Source organism: Caloenas nicobarica, chromosome 2 (genome assembly GCF_036013445.1).
Source record: "Caloenas nicobarica isolate bCalNic1 chromosome 2, bCalNic1.hap1, whole genome shotgun sequence".
Classification (NCBI taxonomy): Eukaryota; Metazoa; Chordata; class Aves; order Columbiformes; family Columbidae; genus Caloenas; species Caloenas nicobarica.
Genome location: NC_088246.1, coordinates 137,797,885 through 137,818,508, shown reverse-complemented (window position 1 = coordinate 137,818,508; position 20,624 = coordinate 137,797,885). Strand labels below are relative to the sequence as shown.

General features: G+C 34.4%; 1 protein-coding gene across 2 annotated transcripts in view; it reads left to right on the top strand.

Moving 5' to 3' along the window:
• MMP16 (matrix metallopeptidase 16) overlaps positions 1 to 20,624 on the top strand; it is a 178,043-nt gene that overhangs the window by 94,058 nt on the left and 63,361 nt on the right. For both annotated transcript variants that reach the window (XM_065628035.1, XM_065628036.1), the window contains 2 exons: positions 1,559 to 1,681; positions 13,035 to 13,339. In XM_065628035.1, the coding sequence (XP_065484107.1) occupies positions 1,559 to 1,681; positions 13,035 to 13,339 (428 nt within the window). The remainder of the gene's footprint in view (positions 1 to 1,558; positions 1,682 to 13,034; positions 13,340 to 20,624) is intronic.

Below are 20,624 nucleotides of genomic sequence, written 5' to 3'. Positions count from 1 at the left end.
TAAGTATGGCTGTATGAAAATTAGGGTGGCTGATTTTGACTGGATTAGCCCACCTCTAAAAAATCATTCCGTGTGAGCTATGGATTGTCTTGTATTAACAGGTGTAAAACTTACAATGCACAGCTCATTCCTTGAGTACAGAACTAAAAAATCAATTATGTCGTTAGATTGTATATTTCTATACTCTCACAAACTACTCCTTTGTACTGTAAATATTTCATGTTTCCATTTGGACAAAGCAAGATGGTTTTCTTAATTTTGCATATCTTGAACTAAGAATAACTACTGGAAAAAAATGAAAGATGGTTGGCTGGTTGGGGTTTTTTTGAGTTTTTATTACCTGCACATGTTTTAAAAGGACTCTGCTATCTGAGATGACATTTCAAATTACTTTTCTGTCATCCAGTCATACATACATACAGCTGCTGCATGTGTATCTATTTATGAAACAATGCTTAAATGCCTGTTTAATGGTCAGAAATTCATTCATGCAAGCCTGGAAATAGGGTATGACTACTCTTGTGGTAAATATCGTCGGGAAACTATAGCTTTTACATCAGTAATTATTTGGCGTGGTAGAAATAAAGTCAAACGAACTGGAAAAGTAATAGAGGACATTTGTTTTTTACTTCTGCAGTGATTGTCTTTAATCTTTCTATCTTCCTGGTGGTAAATTGTTCTGCAGCTATTCAGCTCATATAAAATGATAACTTCAGCTGAGTTTTGTTCACTTTTACTCAAACTAAAGATCCCCTTACGCTACAAGTGAGAAACAGTTCAATGATACTGCCGTTGAATTAATGCTTTTGGTTTAGACATCATCCTAATTGTGACATATCTGGAATTTGAAGTTTTTGTAATATTGGAAAACATAGAAATATTGAAGGCCACTATAAAAAATCAAACACTTCTGTGGAAAGTCTGGTGCTACAATGGTCATTTTTGGTTTTTGTGATTTAGGTCTTTTCAGCTTGATTTTGTGCTGAGCATTAAATATTCTTAGGCAGAATTCTTGAATTAAATATCTCCACTAGGAACTTACAATTTCAAAGAGATACTCCTCATTGTGTAGAAAAAGAGTAAAATAGAAGAAAATATTACCATATAATTAGCAGTTTCAGTATCTTGAATTTTTTTTAAAAAAAGCTGGCAGTTGACTGGGCTTTGATTAAAAGAACTTGAGGCTTGTTTAAATATCATGACAATGAGACAGAAGGTTCACAGAATAATAAAAATAATTTAGGAACTAGTGATTTGACTGAATCTTTGTGTATATACTTAAACTTCACCTTCAGCAAGTGAGTTAGTAATACAGATCATAATTACCTGGAATGAATCAGAATATATGATTGATTGGGAAAGACTTGTCCAGTTATGAAGTCTTTGTTCAGAAGTTGTAGCAAAAGAAAACTAGGAAAAATAACAGGAAATAAATTTGTTTCTGAATTCTATGGGAGACAGTAAAGCTATACAAACTATACAGGTTTTTATTAGATAGATGCAGTGGTCATGATTTTTCTGTCATGTTGCTTTAACTGTGTGGTGCTGTTTCTTGCAGCTGGATGAAGAAGCCTCGATGTGGTGTGCCTGACCAAACTAGAGGTAGCTCCAAATTTAACATTCGTCGGAAACGCTATGCGTTAACAGGACAGAAATGGCAACACAAACATATCACTTACAGGTATCAAAGATATTCATATAGATATATAAATGTCACTAGTACAGCTAACTTTTAATGTACATATAAATTTCTGAAATATTTTTCAATATTTTGAGAAGTTTATTATTAATATGTGATATGCATGGGGGTGTACATCTGTATAACTCTTGAGTCTGGTGTGTAGTTTACACAGTGTGTTCCCTACTGTCAAAACTGATTTTTGTAGTGAAAGTTAGATGCAAATTGTGTACTTGCTAGAGCTCTGTCAACCAAGGAGAGTGTCATGTATATAATATAAAATCCATAATTTGTCAGCAAACGAAGGATTCCAATAGAGCCTGTTTGAAAATCTACACAACCTCATTGAGATTCCTGTAACATTTAACAAGGGTAAGTTCTGAAGGATAAAATTGTTTTCAAATTCGTTAACTGGTGCCATTATTCATAAACCCATTACATTTTAAGTTCATAAGCTCTGATGGTCATATAGACTGTTCTTTATACCACAGTGAAGAGATAATTTTATTAGTAACTCTGTGTCAATACTATGGCTTATGTCTGAATTGGAGAATTCTATTTTAAGACATTACACACTGATAGAACTTCAAGCAATAGAGAATTGACTGCCTTGAGATTAGTATGTTGCATTGGCTGAAGTCCTTTATTGTTCATATAAATGTACTGCATAGTTGGTCAGTATAAGAATGCCCACCTATAGCACTTTACTATCTGCATTTTAAAATTTAAATGTAGCGTGTGTGCATATATATGACAAGACAGGCACGGTCACCTACAAATGTGTGTTTTTCTATTGCTCTGATGTGTGCAGAGTCTGATTCTCTATTTCATTATAAAATTTTTTACAACAGTCTAAATCCTACCACTTGTATGTCTTCTGTACTGTCACCCAAGGCATTAATCATCATAACAAACAAGGGTGCCTGGTATTAAACTATGTGGCAACTATCTACTAATCTCTCTCACTTTGAAGAATTTATAGCAATTATTTACCTCCTGCCTTCCTTCTTGTAAAATATTCACTCTCTCAATTTGACAAGACCTCCAGACAGCCAGAGCTTTGAAGTGAATAAGCCTATAATACTTTTGTAGTGAGCTGTGAAACAAAATACATGTAAAGTAGAAAACTCAAATTTTAATAGATTAAAAAATACAATATGAATCTTTCTGAATCAAACAATAACTCAAAGCAAATAAAGACAACCAAAAAAAAAATTCTTCACATGCTTCTCCTCATCTGCTTTGTTCTTCCCAACAATTCCCTGCTTACAAGCTTAAACCTGGTTAACTAAATGACATTTTAAGTTGCTTTGATCCCCAAACTTTTGATCATATGCCCAGTATCACTCATCTTCTCCATTTTTCTCAGTGCCACTTCTCAGTCACTTTATAACCTGCAGGTTTCCAGCTGTATTCCTTGTATTCCTGACCAGTTGAAACTTGAAGTCTGCAGTGTGTCTGCTAAGCAAGCTTAGTAATTGCTCCAAAGACAGAGTGATTTCTCTGTCATTTCAGTGTCTACTACCTCTTCCACTTTTCTGGAAAACAAAACGAAAACCAAAACTACAAAAAACACCCCCAAAACCACACGACTTCCCTGCCCCCAACTGAACAGAAACAGAACAAACAATAAAAAATGTCACCCATCCCAGTTATCATAGGACTGCGCTCACCTGCCTTTCTGAACAGGAAAGGTAATAGCAAAAAAAGGTGTTTTGTGAGCATACCCATTATATCAAAAAGAGACCAAGAGATGAGCAGAACGTAGACCTCAAGAGTGGGTTTTCCTAAGTATTTGGAAGGTTTTTTTTTTTTTTTTTTTGCCAAGGATTTTGGTTGGAGTAGAGTGAGGCAAGCTGTTCAAATTCGTTTCTTTGTTGCTTATTTCAATAAAATATTTAATATGATACTGTAAATGTATATACTGTTGTTGACTTTGTGAAAACCATAGATGTGGAGCTTTTGTATGCATAGCTGTCAAAAAGGTGCAATTCGTGTGCTGAGGGGCACCCTTTGAAAGAGAACATAGTCTACATTTACCACTTACTACCTTTCTGGCTACTTGGTCTTAGAGTATTTCTTCAGATGTTCTATTTAAATGAAATAATTATCACTTCAGGAAAAACATAAAGTCATTATTAATGGTAAAATAGAATTGAGATCACATATAAATGCTTTTTAAACTGTGTGTACTTACATTTTTACTCTAGCGTTTTCCGTCTGTCACTTATTTTTCTTCCCCAAGAACTGCTCCTGGCACCAGTTAAATTTAAATTAATGTTTTTCAGAATATATTTCCTCTTAGATTGTCCCTGTAACCATGGGCAAGAGGATCAAAACAGATACACGTGCAACTTCCATAATATTTTTTCTACACTTCCATATTTTCAATTTGTAATTGTTCAAGCTGAAAGAGTTCCTCAAAATTTCAAGATGGAACTTCAAAGAAGTGACTTACTATTATAATTTACATTAATTATATCCTTTTTGGCCACATGTTGTATTTTTAACTTAAATGATAATTACTCTTAGAACAAAATGTGTGTGCAGACAGTATCAAAATGCAGATTTCCAGTATTGGGAGCATGAACATGGAATGAGCATCACACTGCATTAGTTACACTTTCTCTCCCTCAGGGAATGCAGCTTTCCACCTGTTTGAACTGGTGAATAATGTATTTGTTAGAATTTCTGTTTCTAATGAAGTTACACAGCAATATTACTTACTGTATGTTTTCTGCCTGGTATAGTTCATGCCACTATGCCTTGTAAATATTATTAGTGCTTATGTTATACACTAACATGACTTTTACTAAGAGAAACAGAAAGTGAGTATTTGAACCTTTTTACCAGCCAGAAGAGTATAGGAGTGAAGGAGAACATCTAGAGTATATGAAAATTACATCTCCATTACAGAACAAACTACAATGATATTAATGGTATGGTCTTGATTTCTTCCTTAGTGTTTTAGACCATATCAAGTTACACAACAATCTCTGAACATTATATAGAGTCAGAGAAGAAATCTGTGAAACCTATGAAGGGATTTTTTTTTTTTATAAGAGATGTTTACAAATACATTTATGAATCTCAGAAAACAATCACCTTCTCTTTTGCTAGGGAAGTAGATCATCCAATACTTTAAAGAAGCAGCAACAATGTGAATCAATAAAGCAAACAGCTTTGTCAAAATAGAACATGAATGTTTATATGTCCTTTTTAGATGGGGAATTATTGATTATAAAGTCCTCCTCATCAGAATTCTGGGCATGCTGTTCATAATTTTAACTTCAGCAGTCAGTTGTTCCGATTATTCAGTCTGCAGAACACTTTTGCAAATAAAGTTGGAGAACACTCTCCAAAAATCCAAGCTTTGCCTTGACTTAGAACTGTTACTTAGAACTCATAACAATTTAAAATAAAATAATAATTTGAAAGCCATTCTGCTTTATCTTGCTGTCTTGAGGAAGAAAAAAATCACAATTTGATTGTTCAGCAATATGTAATATTAATTTAATTATTGGAGGTAGCTGTAGATGGTCAATAGCTTCATCCCAAACCAACTAGAATAATTTAATTTTTTACTTTTTCAGTGGACATTGGGTCAAGCCCTAGATTAATGTTTTTTTTCCTTTCTCAACAAATTGGATGCATCCTGGATTTCAGCTCTCCAAAAACCAACAGAAGATGAAAGATTTGGACATGTCTAACTTTGTGCTGTTCAGTTAAATGAATTAATGCAATCTGGGAGCTTCACTATGCAATGAGAAGTCCTATCTGTCTTGTTAACAATGAACTATGTTATTTCTATGATCTGAATGATCCATATTGTGTGGAATTTGGAAAGGGAATTTTTCTTGGGCGTTTAAAGGCCACACTGAAAGTAAGAATCCTGAATTAAGAAAAAACTTAGAAAATACTGTTGATTCAAAGAAGCAATGAGATTTTTTAAATAAAATAATATTTTAAGTGTACTACTACAGAGGACTATTTAGAAAATATTTCCTAAATCAAGGAATTGCACACTGTATTAATCGTACTTGTCACAAAGTCAGTATATGCTGAATTTCCTTGACTTTCGTTTTCTCATGAATGAAAAAAGGCCAGCTCTTTTGAAATTGAAATAACACAAGCTTTGCATTGTGATGATGTTCACCTTACGTTATTTTTGGAATATATGGCTATACTATTACAGCATCAAGACACAAGCATATTGCCTTTCCATTAAAAATGAAAAGCAGAAATAAGGGGAAACAGTGATTATCTGTTTTTTCCAGAGATGCCAAGAACATCCTATCTGTAACAAATTGTGAATTACTGGAATGTCTGAAAACTGGTCTTCAATATATGAGCCATATTCTATGCTTTAATTCGGTTGTACGTGACTAATATATTTTGAAACATGCCAGAAGCGTTTTCAAAATTGGACTGTACTTTGATATAATTTTTTTTTTTTGCCTATGTACATATGAGGCCTAAATCACCTAAAGGCGGTAGAAATACCTAACTATATGCTCTATAATCCTACCTTACCATTTTAAGTCAGTAACAAATCGGTAACAAATTTTGAAGTTCTTAGCTCCTCTGTATCACAAAGCACATGGTAGTATAGAAAATACATGCAGATTTGTATTTAGAAGTGATTCCTCCAGATGTGGAAAGCATTCTGAGTGGCATGGTGAAGAAGTCAGGGTTCTCTGAAAAGAGATGTTTTCAAAATGACCCACTTACTAGTTCTTAGTATTTCTACTTACATGTTTTGTTGCAACTCTGATGGTTAACAGCTGCAAATCTAGAAAAACAGTAATTTGTAGTAGAAAGACTACTTGTTTTCTACAGTAAAGTTCTCACAAACTGTTAGACTACCTACCATAGGGCTTCATCACTTAAGTACTAATGTGACAGGGATGCTACGATTCCTGACACCAAGCATTACCTTTTTCTAGTAAGCATGGATGCAGAATTAGATGCTAATTAAGGCTCTATTAAACATTATCTTGTCATTATAACTGCATAGTCTACCAACTTTCAATCAGAAATGCCATAAAAAATGCAATTCTAGTCAACCTGATGACACACAGGAAAGTTTTCATATCTATCTACCTGATATCTGCTAGTATCATTACAAGCAATGTTTAGGAATCTGAATAAAATATCATACTTCAGTTGAATTAAGCATATTTACCCCTCTGTTAAAGATCAGTGCATTCCTAAAAATCAGTTTAATAAAGGTAATGCTTACCCTTTTCTTAATGAACTATGTTAGCAGTGTTATGTACCTTAGCATTTCTAACGTTTGAACATAAGGGGGGAGGACATGTAAAATATACCTTAAAGAAAAAAGACTAAATTACATTGTGGTGATACTGAAATTTATGAGAGAGGATTCCTATGTAACGATCAATTAAACCAATTAGTTATGCTTTTCCACAAAGTAATTAACAAAAAAATACTCTTTGCTATTTGTATTTTTAGTGTCAGTCTTTTTCACATAAAATTTGTATACTACAGATTATCAGTTCTCATTTCATTAATACCTACTTCAGCAATCCTGAAGTAGCTAAATATTTGTATATCAGTATGCTGTAATTGTAAATGTTTATGTTGCATTTTATTCATTTAAAATTGATTAGTAGTAAATTATGACATGGGATTACTTAGAATATCTTTCCCATCAAAACATTTATCTGTCAAATATTTCACTACTCTTGGTTTTGTATCTTGGAAATCTCCGTCACTTTTCAGATGATTTTAACAAGTTATGGGAAGAAGAATATTACCTACAAAACTGAAAAGGCAAGAGAATTATAGATTCTTTAGAACATGACAGCAGTAGGTTAGCTTTTAATGTGGTCACAGAACAAGAAAATCAAAAGCAATATGTCTGACGGGTTTAATCAGCTGGAACAGGAGTTATATGAACCAAGATCACATTTTATGTGAGAAACGTTCTTAGGTTATAGCTACAAAGAGTTAGCAAAGTGAGATTGGAAAGAAGTTGAAGCTACGAAAACCTACATGACTGAGAGATTAATGAAGCAACTTGACAGAAAGTATCTCTAGAGCAATGATGGCACAAAATGAAATATACCTTTGACCAGAAGTAATCTATTAATTTCAGTAAAAGTAACAGTGTCATTAAAAAGTAGGAGCTTTTGTTCAGTTTAGGTTTGATTGCAATGGCAATGAGAAGGTAGTGTCAACAAGGTATTCAAATTTAAGATATGTTGCAATTCATTTTGTCTCAAATTTTTGATATCAAATACAGATCTGTAATTGACTTACTTCAAACAGATTACTGACTTCATCTTTTTACCTACTCATTTGAATTTCATGTTATTTTATCTTCCATGTCCTTTATTTGTTTAGAATGGGGTTTCCAGTTTGTGACTTTGCTCCAAGAAAATCTTGGAATGCTTGAGAGAAATGGCATTATAGAAATATTTGCCTCATTTATATTTAATTGACATATATACATTCTAAAAAAAACCAAACCAAAAATAAAACCAAACCACCAACAAACAAAACAACGAAAAAAACCTAAACAAGATCATCTTGCATCGTTATATTTACCTTATAATTTTAAAAGCACTCATTAATATCCAGTCTATCCAGCACAACAGGGTAGTAAATTATTGTTAATCTTATACTCTGGATTTAATGCACAAATGAGTATAGAACAATTTAAAACCAGTATTTGTCATACGCAGTGGAGTATAGAAGTATCAAAGCATACAGACCATGAAGAAGTCTGTCACTGAGTTATCACAACTCTTGTGGAGGTCATTACTGCTAAGGTAAGCAGTAATAATAAGCTTTATGCTTTTCGAGCTTTGTCTAGCTATTGCTGAACTGCCTCTTGGGTCCAGCTTGGGTCAGAAGGGTTGATTTAATATACACAATTGTAGCAATTTACATGAAAAATATGACAAACTGTTGTAATGACAGCTCAGGAAGAAAAAAGGAAATAGTGAAATTAAATGGCAAATATGTGCTACTTAATGTACTGCATTTAAATTTCAGGTGACTGATTTTACACAGCCAAGTGAGGTATATCCTGACAGCCTTGCAAGGCTCCTGAAGCTTTTGCAGCCAAAAATGTGTCACTGAAACATGGATGTTTTATTTGTTTGCTTGTGGGTTTTTTTTGTTGTTTTTGTTTGTTTGTTTGTTGTGGGTTGGTTGTTGTTGGGTTTTTTTGAAATATTTTAGAGAAGGAGGAGGGAGGGGAAGGAAAACCCAAAGCTTTCCTAAAATCAATAGGACTCAGAATTTCATAATAACAGTCCTCAAAACAAGATTCTTCAGGCATCTGTAGAAATAATAAATCAGTGCGAAAAGTGCATAACACAGATTAAATCTTATTCTTCCTGTGCAATACATGAATTTAAAAAATATAATGCCAAAAACAACTATCAGGTTGAAAACCATGTTTGCATCAAACAGCAGTAATAACCAAAAGTGCTGTATTCAGTGGAGATGTGGCCATGGTTGTCTAAGAATAACAGCTTTCCAAAATCGTACAAAACATGAAGGCCAAGCTGGATGGGGCTCTGAGCAACCTAATCTAGTTGAAGATATCCCTGCCCACTGTGAGGAATTAAACCAGCTGACATTTACATGTCCCTTCCAACCCAAACCATTCTATGATCACTCAATTTACTAATTTGCAAAAAATGACATTGAAGTAAATGTTTCATCTTATAGATCACCTTTTGCTTACTAAAACATTTTCCCTTTGGAAGGAATTGTATGTTCTTCAGCCTCTTTAATAGCTTGCACTGGTGATCTGGTCAAGGTCAGCACTGGATCTTTCTCTCTACTGAACATCTTTTCTGTGAAATGTTCATTAGATTTGAAGGTTAGGAAAGTAGTATTTAGGAAATATTGTTTTCTTATTGTGACGGTGTTTGTCTTGCTGTACTGCCACCTTGCAATAGGAGTGGTTCTGAGCTGGATGTCATCCACTTATTGTTATTTGAGCTCCATTATATGGACATGTTGAGTGTAAGATACCCACTTTCTCTTTTTTTACTGGTGACAGTTACTGGTGTTTCAGGTAACTGCTGGCTTTAAGATGCAAGGCCAAGTGTAATAAGAGAATGGCTCAGATAAGATGTTATTTGCTATTGCAGTGATATATCTAAACCAAAGAATTTTAAGAGATGACTCCTAGAATCTCTGGTAGTTGATATATTGTCTGTATGCATTGATCTTCTCACTGTACTTTCTCTTTGGAGATTATATGATCAACACCATGAAAGAAATGTGAAAGAAATGTAAAATAACTTGTATTTCATGTCTACATTGGTGAATTATTCTAAGCAAAGTTCCCAGCTAGACAACTTCAATATTCATGTCACACATAATACCGGAATTGACCTTTTTAGAATTGAACATGACTTGTATTAAACATGTTAAAATGGACAATCATTTTCTGGAAATACTCTTATATTCAAATAGCTACTGACTTATTTAATTTATTTTAGCAGATACATTTTTTTCATTATAATCTTGCCCTCTCCAGAAGATTGTTTTGGAAGCCAGAAATCTGTCTTGTTTTAATACAGAATGTAGGCTTTGAAAAATCTTTCATCTTGGCAATGAATCTTGAGATGTAGGATGCTATTTCAAAAGTAATTCAATAGCTGAATCCCCTGGAAAAGAGTTTCTATCGTAAGTAATCACCCCTAGTTAATGTGTGTGAAACTGGCTCAATTTTTCATTTGTAATTAATGACTAAAACTTAATTCTGTACACTGAAAAAGCAAGAAAATGTAAAGCAGTAAGGCTTAAAACTTGAGTCAAACACTTCTAGATCAAATAATTAACCAGTTTACAACCAAACAAAATTTCAATCTGTTTATATCCACTTCCTCATATCCCATATGGCAGTGTAAGACCATCCTTTTTCTCTGTTTACGTAACCCCAAAGTGTGAATTTGACCCATTTAGTAATTCCTAAATACAAAATAATTTAAAAAAAGAAAGTGTCATTCAGTTGAACTTTCCCTACATCAAAATAACAGGTTTGCTAGACATATTCTGTTTTCTGTGGAGGCCTGTGGATTCATTTGCTGTAACAGAGGCTCTAATCCTTCAATGAGCTGCACTTGGGTCAATTTATGTGCTTTAGAGAGAACACTGCACTGCCTAAGAGAAAATTCATCAGCATTGTGAGTGGTATTCTTAGCATAGCAACAGGTTAACTATTGTCAGGTTTTTGGTAGTGGCAGTGTAAGTGTGCCTTTGTGATGTGTTTTGATTTACTGCCACATGATAAACTGGTTGTAAAATACTGTACATTCTCAAGGGGCACAGGATGAGTAGTTCATGAACTCAATAAAACCCTCATGAACTCAAAAAAATAATTCACAAAGGACAGAACTTTCAGAATAGGGTTCTGCAGGGACTGATAGTTGGTCCAGTGCATCCAATATTTTTTAATCACCTGAAAATCAGCACAACATTGATCATAAAATTACTTATGAGTAAATAAGTATGAAGAATCACATGACATTTACATCACATAAGGTAAGGCCACGCCTACATAGCAGAAGACTTTTTCTCTCTGGCAGGGAGATCAGTACAGCAGTACTTTGTAGTTCTGACAGAGTCAGTTTCAAAAGAACATTGCAAAATTGGAGTGAGTTCACTAAAAATCACAAAAAATATTCAATAGACTAGAGAAAATGTCTTATAATAAGAGATTTAAAGAGTTCAAACTTTTAATTTCAAAGAGACAGAAAAGAGGTATTGACTTTGCAGTGCAGAAATGTTTTTTAAATGTCTTTTTTTTGGGGGAAAAATGTTCTTAAAGCTCATGTATTTGAAAGAGAAAGGCAGAACAAGAGCCAATGTTATGAGCCAGACAAATAAGAGAACAAACACATGTAATGACTGATAAATCATCTTTGGAACAAAAGATCAAACAAAGCAGTGGATTCTCTACAGTATGCTATTTTCTGATCTATCTTCATATCTCTTTGGAACATACATACTAGCTGAAAAGAAACAATGCTTTGGTTAGACTAGCATTATTGGACTCAATACAAGAATATATTTGAGTGGAAGTCAAAATAAGTAACTTTGTGGTTTCTACATGAACCTATGAACAAAATAGTATATATATGAAGTCAAATCTATAAAATTAGACCTGAAGGATATATTTCCTTGTATATAAACTTACAATACCGTATAATCAAGCACATTTAATGCACCAAACAAATCAACCGTTCCAGGTTTATTCATGAAAATATTTTTGTTCTCCATTAACATGCCATGCTGTGTGAACTTACGTAAATTTTACAAATACTCTAGAACTATGCAATTTCTGAGCTTTGTGCTGGATGTTCAGTCAAGCATATGTCAAATGAACAAAGAGCATCTGATTGCAGCAGTTTCAGAACAGACTCAAACCTAACAGAGTTTTTGCTGGCCATACGAATCAAGTAAAAAAGATGGAGGAAATTGGATAGGTCTGAAATTGATTATTGCCATTATTTTTATTGAATTCGATAATAAAAATATTTTTAAAGATGTTTCCACTATAATTTTCTGGTAACTGTGATTCTGAACTCAGCTGTAATTCTGATGCTTTTTTACCTTCCTCTTATGTGTGTCATTTGAAGAAGCAGTGGAGACTGAAATTTCTGTTTAGATGTATAGTTCTGAAATAGCACATAATTGTCATCTATAAAATTATTTCTCTGATGAATTCTACAGTTTTATGCAAGATTTATAGAAGTAATAAGATCATAAAAGGACATCTTAGCCTGTATTGAAATAAAAAGGCTTTGGTTCTGATAAGGAATTATCTATCCAGTTACAAGTGCAACAAGAACTGTTTTTAAGGTTTTGTGAATACTGGTGGGTGGTCACAGTATGGGGCTTTGCTATTGTTAACAGACTCACTAAGAAGTTAAAATTTCATTTAACATGAAATGTTTTTCTTTTGATCAGAAATGACATGCCATTCTTTAGCTGCAATGGTTTCTAATTGTGGTCCAGGAGGTAAACAGTCAGTGGTTGATTAATCTGGTTATCCCACTGTTAAGAATTTTTCATTTTTAAATATTTTTAATCTTCTAAAAATAAGTTTCTTGCACTTCTGAGAGTAACCTAGCTAACGTATAATGAGTTCTAACATAAAAGGATTGTCACAGATTGTCACAGATTGACACAATAATTTCGCACCAGGTTGTTTAAAAATATTCTTCGTAAAGGACATAATGCCAGACTAGCACATCTTATGAAAAGCACAGTGCTTTTAATAATTTGGGGAAAATGGGTGTAAGCAGTGTCACTTACCAGTCTGTCAAATTTAATCTATTTAATGTTTTTCTGTTTCTTTCAGCATAAAGAACGTCACTCCAAAAGTAGGTGATGCTGAAACTCGTAAAGCCATTCGCCGTGCCTTCGATGTGTGGCAGAATGTAACTCCTCTAACATTTGAAGAAGTTCCTTATATTGAATTAGAAAATGGCAAGCGGGACGTGGATATTACAATCATTTTTGCATCAGGTTTTCATGGAGACAGTTCTCCCTTTGACGGGGAGGGAGGATTTTTGGCTCATGCATATTTCCCTGGGCCGGGAATTGGGGGAGACACTCATTTTGACTCAGATGAGCCATGGACTTTGGGAAATCCCAATCATGATGGTAAGAGAAGATTTCAATTTAAACCAAATAAATAAATGGCATTAATTTTCAGCTAACAGAACTATTTCCATGCTTCCCTGTCCCTAGAGTCACATCGTTTTCTCTCCTAAGTTCACATTACTTTAGAAATATCTTCAGCTGATTGGTCTATAGAATCTGAGGCAGAAAAGATTCTATCTTAATGTAAGTTACGGTGTGAAAATGTGTTTCTCTGGAAAATTATTGAATTCTTGTTAGGAACATTTGTGTTCATTCGAACATTGTACTGTTGAATGTTTATATGAACTACTGTGATTTTGAAATGGTTTGCCATATCAATTTATTTAGGTTTAGGGAAAAAGTGGAATGTTATTTAGCAGTGATATAAAACAGGTTAAGAACAACTGAGACTACCTACCAATACAATGAATACCAATGTACATAAAACCTAGTGCTTTCCAGTTTTTCTTTATGGTGATGCAATGGAAGCATTTAAAGTCAACTCTTACAGATGCCATTCCAAGAACGTAGTTAGTGTTTCCCAATGACCTTTGCATGTCTTTTGGAATTGTTAATTCCAACAATAATTCCAATTTACTGAAGTTGTACATTCCCTGCAGTCAAATAAGTGCTTGTGTAGTGCAGTTGACATACCTAAAATTTACCAAATCAAGATTAAAAATACTCTTTAAAGTTACTCTTCACAGAACTATAATCTGGCCCTTGCAAAGCTCTAAGTTCATGTGACTAAATTACTGCCATTATATAGGAAATCTAATTTAAAGACAGCCTTTGCATGTCTGCAGAATAGTATCAAAGAAGCGTTTTTGCATAGACATATTCTGTGTTTGATGCTTTGATGCTTTGACAGGTTTTGGCTTCAAGCAGCCTGAGTTGTCCTAGTAGATCTCTCTGAGTGAGTCTCTTCAGCAAACAATAATGCACAGATGCACAAAGACAATGTTTCTGGCATACAAAAGATCATAAAGATGTCAAATAAGAAGTGCAGAACTGTTGTATTTCAACGTTACACTGAATTTGTGAACAATGAGAGACTTTATCTAATTCCTTTCCCTTTCTCACCTGAGATCTTCCAAGTAAAATTCAGAGCTTTCTGTGCAGTGGTATTGGTAGCCTGGAGTTTGCAACAAAGCTTTAAGTTAGTATTTCAGCAGTATTAGTATGGTATTGTGACTATTCTAATGGTGCAATACCTCTGCTGTACCAGGGTCAGTGAAGCAAGAGCAGTGTACTGCACTGTGAAAACCCTTAGGAGCAGAACAGGTTCAAGAAGCTTATTTCTTGTGGACCGAGTTCTAGATTGTTACTGGAGCAAAACCTGTGGTATTGCACTGCTCATTTTTGCCCTCTTTACAAGTTTAGCTCAAAGAAACAGCAACGGACATTTTCTGTTTGTGCAGTTCAGGTACTTAGTCAGCCACAGCATTGTGAGGCTAAATTCAGGTGTTTTTATGGGCCTCAGTGGGAGATCAACACTGCATATAATGTTTGGTGGTTTTGGAGCTATTATTTCAAGCACTCAGGAAAATCTACAGGCATGTGTATATTGAAGTCAAGGTGTCAATTTAAAATGTGATAACTCTTTTAGAGCAGGTCCACATATGGATGCCTCTAGTCTGTATGAAACTGTTAGAACTTCTGGCTATCTTTTTCTCCTTTAACTTTAAAAAAATTCAGACTGCAAAAGGGCACTTGTGTCTTTATATACCTTTTTGTGGTTGAGTTTTGTAGACTAGTTTTCAAAAGCTATTTCATGTATTAATAAATTTTAAGACATTCTGAAGTAAAAAAACCAAGTGAAAGTAAAATGATAGTATCACTAAAAATATATTTTTATGTATCTTAGAGCATTGAAATTTTATAACAGAAAAAAGTTTTGGTATCTATATAATGAAGGCTTAGTAGGTATCACTGAAAATTTATTTTGCAAATTTACTAGCTTATGTAATTTGGTGTGCTCACATATAGTTTTTTGAGAGAGACATATTCCTCTTAGAATGGAAGTGTCAAGGTAGAAAACCCAGGATATTTTATAACTGGAAAAAACGTACAAAATGCATGACAATTAAAATAAATATCTCAGCAAGGCAAGTTTTCTGAAGAATTTTAGCAACTCCAAGTTTAATTTTTGAAATGGTATGAACCAGGGATCTTAAGTCTTGTCCAGAGAAAAGCCTGATGTCATTGTAACTCCAGAAATCACAAAGTCTAATATGTGCAGTTGATCTGTATACACAGGATGCCTATTTGTCTGACTGGTGACTTCCAGTTATCAGGGAGGCCAGGTTCTGCTGATGATCTTACTGCATTAGCTTACATCTAGAAATCCTGAAGGAACGTCTAGATTTTTTTTTGTGACTGGAAAAAAATTCCAGATGGAAAAAGAAGACAAGCGTGCCATTTGGGATTGACAGGAAGAAAAGACTTACAACTCTCTTAGGCTCTCTGTCATCTTGAGCTCAGTCTCAGAGCACTGAAAAGCAGAAGGTTGAAAAATATATTTATGATCTTAGCTATGACTCATTTTTCCCAGGTGAATGCCATTTGTTTTAAGGTTCATTGCTCCAATAGTCCAATAGTCATCTTCATGTAGTGTTATTAGAAATCCAATAGAAGAGGAAAAAGATTTGGTGATTTATTTTTATTCGCATTTTTAAATTAACTCTCACTCCAATGGGCTGATTTTCACTGATTCTTATTCTGTTATTCCAGAGCGATTTGAAAACACAGACCAACTTAGTTATTTAGCAGCAAAAATGCAAATAGAAGATCCTCTTGAAAAGTACTAGCCTCATTCTGCAGCTTATACTGTTCTTCTAAGGAAAACAATTTGCACGCTGTCTGCCTCAGAAAAGACAGGAAACTTCTTGAAATGTTTTCATAAACTGTTGTCCTTTTTAAAAATAATTTTCATTTCAAATAAGGAATCATATACAAACTTATTATTCTGAGTATAGTTACTTCTTAAAGTAACTTATCCTGACTGAATTGCAGTGTCTTCATATTTTAAGTTTGGGGTTCGTTTTTTTCTTTTTTCTTTCTCATGTTTATTTGATTTTCTTGTGTTTTGCTTGGTTTTAATGGTGTTCTGGACTCAAACGACTGTTCCAATAGAAATATATCATCTCCACAGTGCAGTGCTGCTTTCCTTTGTTCTCACTTAAGTGGTATGCTTTTGGGGATCACAGACCTATCTCATCAATTATGTTCTGGGGAAGAGATCTGTGCTTTAACTCCTCCTGCTTTCTGAAGAATGAATAAGGCCTTTGTAGGAGTAAAGACTAATGGGCCCATCGCTCAGGAAAAAAAAACGTCCTGTCATACACTTGCAGGCTCTCTAAAATGATGTATTTCTTTGCTTTCATAGTACCCTCTAAGCAGAGTACTGGTGGTATCTTAACTTCAGCTGAGAAGTAGAGATATTTTCTCTGAATTTCCTTCCGTAATGCTGCAGGTGATGCCAAAAGTATGGGCCAGAAAGAAGGACAGGAAACATGCCATTACAGGGGAGCAACAGAAGCAAGGACAGAATTTCTTTTGCTAGAGAAGGAGGGATATACTAGAGGATAAAAGGTGTTTGAGGTTTTTTGCAAGATAAGGCAATGGTAGTCTTCCAATACTTTGGACAGAGTGTTTGTGTTCATAAGACTGTAGCCTTCCTCCAGTCAGCTTTCATTTTCCACTTGTTCTTTTAGAACATTTACTTCTCAAGTTGTTCTCTGGGAGTAGGCCTTTTCACCTATAGTAGACCCCATTTCCTTTATGGTTTGCCTATCCAGGCTTCAGTGTGAGAGGAGAGCCTCAGGTTTGTAAATTATTTGGGACAGGATGGTTTCTTAATGCATCTTATGAAGTACCTCGTTCTCCTAGGCAGTCTCATTTAAAACTTAGATTATTCTTAGATTATGTGGCAACTATGGTAGAAGAAGAGGATGGAGGAAACATACATTAAAGGTAGAACAGTGTTCAAGAATAACAAATCAGAAAGGATAGCAATATCACAGGAAAATATTTCACAATGTGTACACTTCAAGACGAAAAAAAGAGAAAAGAATAAACAGGAGCTGAAAGTCAAGTTACATAAATAGCTATCTGAAAAATCAGCACTTATTAAGAGAAACTTTAAATCCTTATTTTCTTCTGAACATAAGTGCTGGAAAGAACAAGAAGTGGAGAAAAAATGAAAAGGAAGAAATCTTCATATACTAGTCTTGAGGCTGGGGAGAGATTTCATTATTCACATGACTCCAATCCATTTAGGTGATATATATCATCTCATTTTTTGAGTGAAAAAATTATTGACAATGAATAATGTATCTTAATCCTGAAAAGGACAATTACTTCTTGCTAACAGTGGCAATATTTTTGAGATCTTGTCAAAATTATCAACAAGAATATTTTTCAAAGTATTTTTTTTCAATTGCAGTATTTCAGATCACCGCAATGAAATTCAAAGTCACTACCAGGGACTGTCTCTCTGGTAAATTTTCTAGTCTTTTCCAATCAAAGTGATTCTATATAATAATGTCTTCTCAGCATAGATGTTTGCTACTGGAAAAAATTGAAGGTGTATTTCTACACTGACACAATTAGGAATAAGACCTACCTTGCAACTCTGACTTCTTAATAGCATATAGTAATAAAACCACACACACCCAAAAAAATTAGTAGGACAGTTTTCCTATGTGTACCTCAGAAAATGCAAATTAGAAGACAAAACATATGTTATATACAGTGCTGACTAGATTGTCGCAGTTGAGACGGACAAATGACATAGACAAAGTTCCTCTTATGTACAGACAGCAGTCTCCATTTATTGCCACAAACGCCTTTTTATATAATCTATACCAGCTCATGTGTCTTTTTGCTATTGGTTACAGACTGCAATAGTAACATATCATTGGCTAATTTTGCTAACGTCAATGTTACTCTTTTACTCCCATCTTTCTCACGGGTACACCTTAATATCTCCGGATACTCCTTTACTCCCATCTTTCTCATGGGTAGGCCTTAATTTCTTCAAGGCTGATTTCTGTTCCCATACCCTCTGTCAGGGAATCCACCGACCCGCCGTAGTTTCCCACACTAGATTTTATTTCATTGCCTCATTCCTGTGACTCGAGGTTGCCTATGAACCCAAAACACATCTTTGAGAAAGAGAGGAGGTAACATTCAATCTAAGAGCTGCTAAATGCAGCCTACACAGAGAGCTGCTTCTGAAGCGATGAAGTAGATACATGTCCCCTATTATAGAATCACTAGCTGCTGTATTTTGGAGAGGAAGTGTTATTCGCATGTTTGGTTTCTGTTTGTTCAAGGAATCCTTTGTAGAGCCTTGGAAAGGACAAGAACTATTCTCAGTTTAGTTTGTCATATTCTCAGTAATTTAAAACTGGACAGTTTCAAAAGCTAAATGAATCTCAGACTCTTCACCATTTCTGAGGTAAGACCCGAGAGAGGGACAGATGATGAGATTGAAAACAGTCTTCTGAACAGTGACTTCAGAAATCTTCAGAAATCTGTGTGTCTTGACTAGTTCTGTTGGCAAACTCCAAGGGCCATTTCATAAATCAAGTTTGTGTAACTTTCTGATATTCCCTGGCAACCCCAGCCCATTAAAGCCAGTCCTTAACCAGTGACTATGCTCAGAAGTTTTGTTTTGGCAGATAGCAGCAGGGAAGGAAGGAAGGAAGGAAGGAAGGAAGGAAGGAAGGAAGGAAGGAAGGAAGGAAGGAAGGAAGGAAGGAAGGAAGGAAGGAAGGAAGGGTTGTGATGAATTTTGCAGTTAATAGTCACTGCTACTTGCATGCTGAATGAAATACAAACTATTTGCATCAGTTGGGAATAGTGACTGAGATGTATCTGTTCTTCTTCCTTAGTATTGCCTTACATATTTTTCGCTAATCTATTTTCCCTGGCTTTATTGCATGATTTATCATAAACAGAATTCCTATTGAATATAGGGAAGTTCTCAGATGGAATCCTAAAAATGATGGCAGAGAGAGCAGAAAGGAAGACGTTCAGAGAAGAGGCCATCATGGATGAAGAAATATACTATTTGTTCTAAAAGAGAGCAAAATCCGTTACTAATACATATCATCATATATTTAATGGTTTCTTAATTTATGTATTTCCTTTCTTCACGTGAGAGGTATGAAAACATTTTTGCTCTCTGTCGGAAGGTAAACGTCTCTAACTTAAGGCATAAACTCTTGCCTCTATTTCAAAAATTATGTTGGTTTATTCAAAATTGATTTCACATTTGTCTGGCTACATTCATTTAAGTTAGTTTAAACCTTGTTTAAAGTGGCTATTTTTTCTGGGAAACTACTGAATGCATCTAAGCCTATTTAAGGGAGTGTTAAATCAGTTTGAATGGAGAGTGCACTACTTTTAACTAGATTAATTTAAGATTGACCTACTTACACAAGTGCAGCTTTTTAAAACAGAGCAAGATTTAGAAGTAGCTCTTGGGGAAAACAAGGATTTCTTGGTAGCTTAGATTTCAAGTACATTAGACAGGATGCTTAATGTACCAATTACTGGCTACAATCTGACCGTAGAGCTGTGTCTTCCAGTGGTAGAAAATATTTGGAAAAAAGTAAGTTTAAGGTCTCCTTAGAGAAACACAGTAAATCAGTAATGGTAGTTTGATATTCTTATCTTTGTATTCATATCTCCAAGAGACATGGTAATCAAAGTAAAATGAGTGATTTTTTACCTCTGTAGCAAATTTACCAAGGCAGCTACTGTACCATACTGAAATTATGGGGAAACCAGTTCTTCCGTCAAAGAATATACATAGAATACACAAAGAATATACAAAGAATAATAGCAAGTTAAACTCTGTTACAGAAGTAATAAATATTTTTAATGTACAGTTACATTTAAATGTAAGGAGATTATTACTGCATAGTGCTTACATTCATGTGGAACGTTAGTAACTTGTGTGTACACAAAGCTGTGTTTTCAGGAAAACAAACCCAAAATTTCAAGTATTTTTTTTGTTCACTGTCCAGCATTCAAAAAATTATTGAAGTTTTGCAGGCAATAAAAAGAAAAAAAAACAAACCTGTCACTTTGTACCATGCTGTTTGTAGATTGCCAATTAAAAGCTGCTTGGACCTGATGCAAATACAGTATCTAGTGTAATGTACTTGGACTCTAGTTAGTGCATAGATTCTGCTGTGGGCACTGTGTTGGCAGCCAAGAAAAATTTATGAAAACCCTGATCTCTGAACTGCATAGATCAACTTGTTGTAAATTTCTTTTGGCTGCCAGTGTG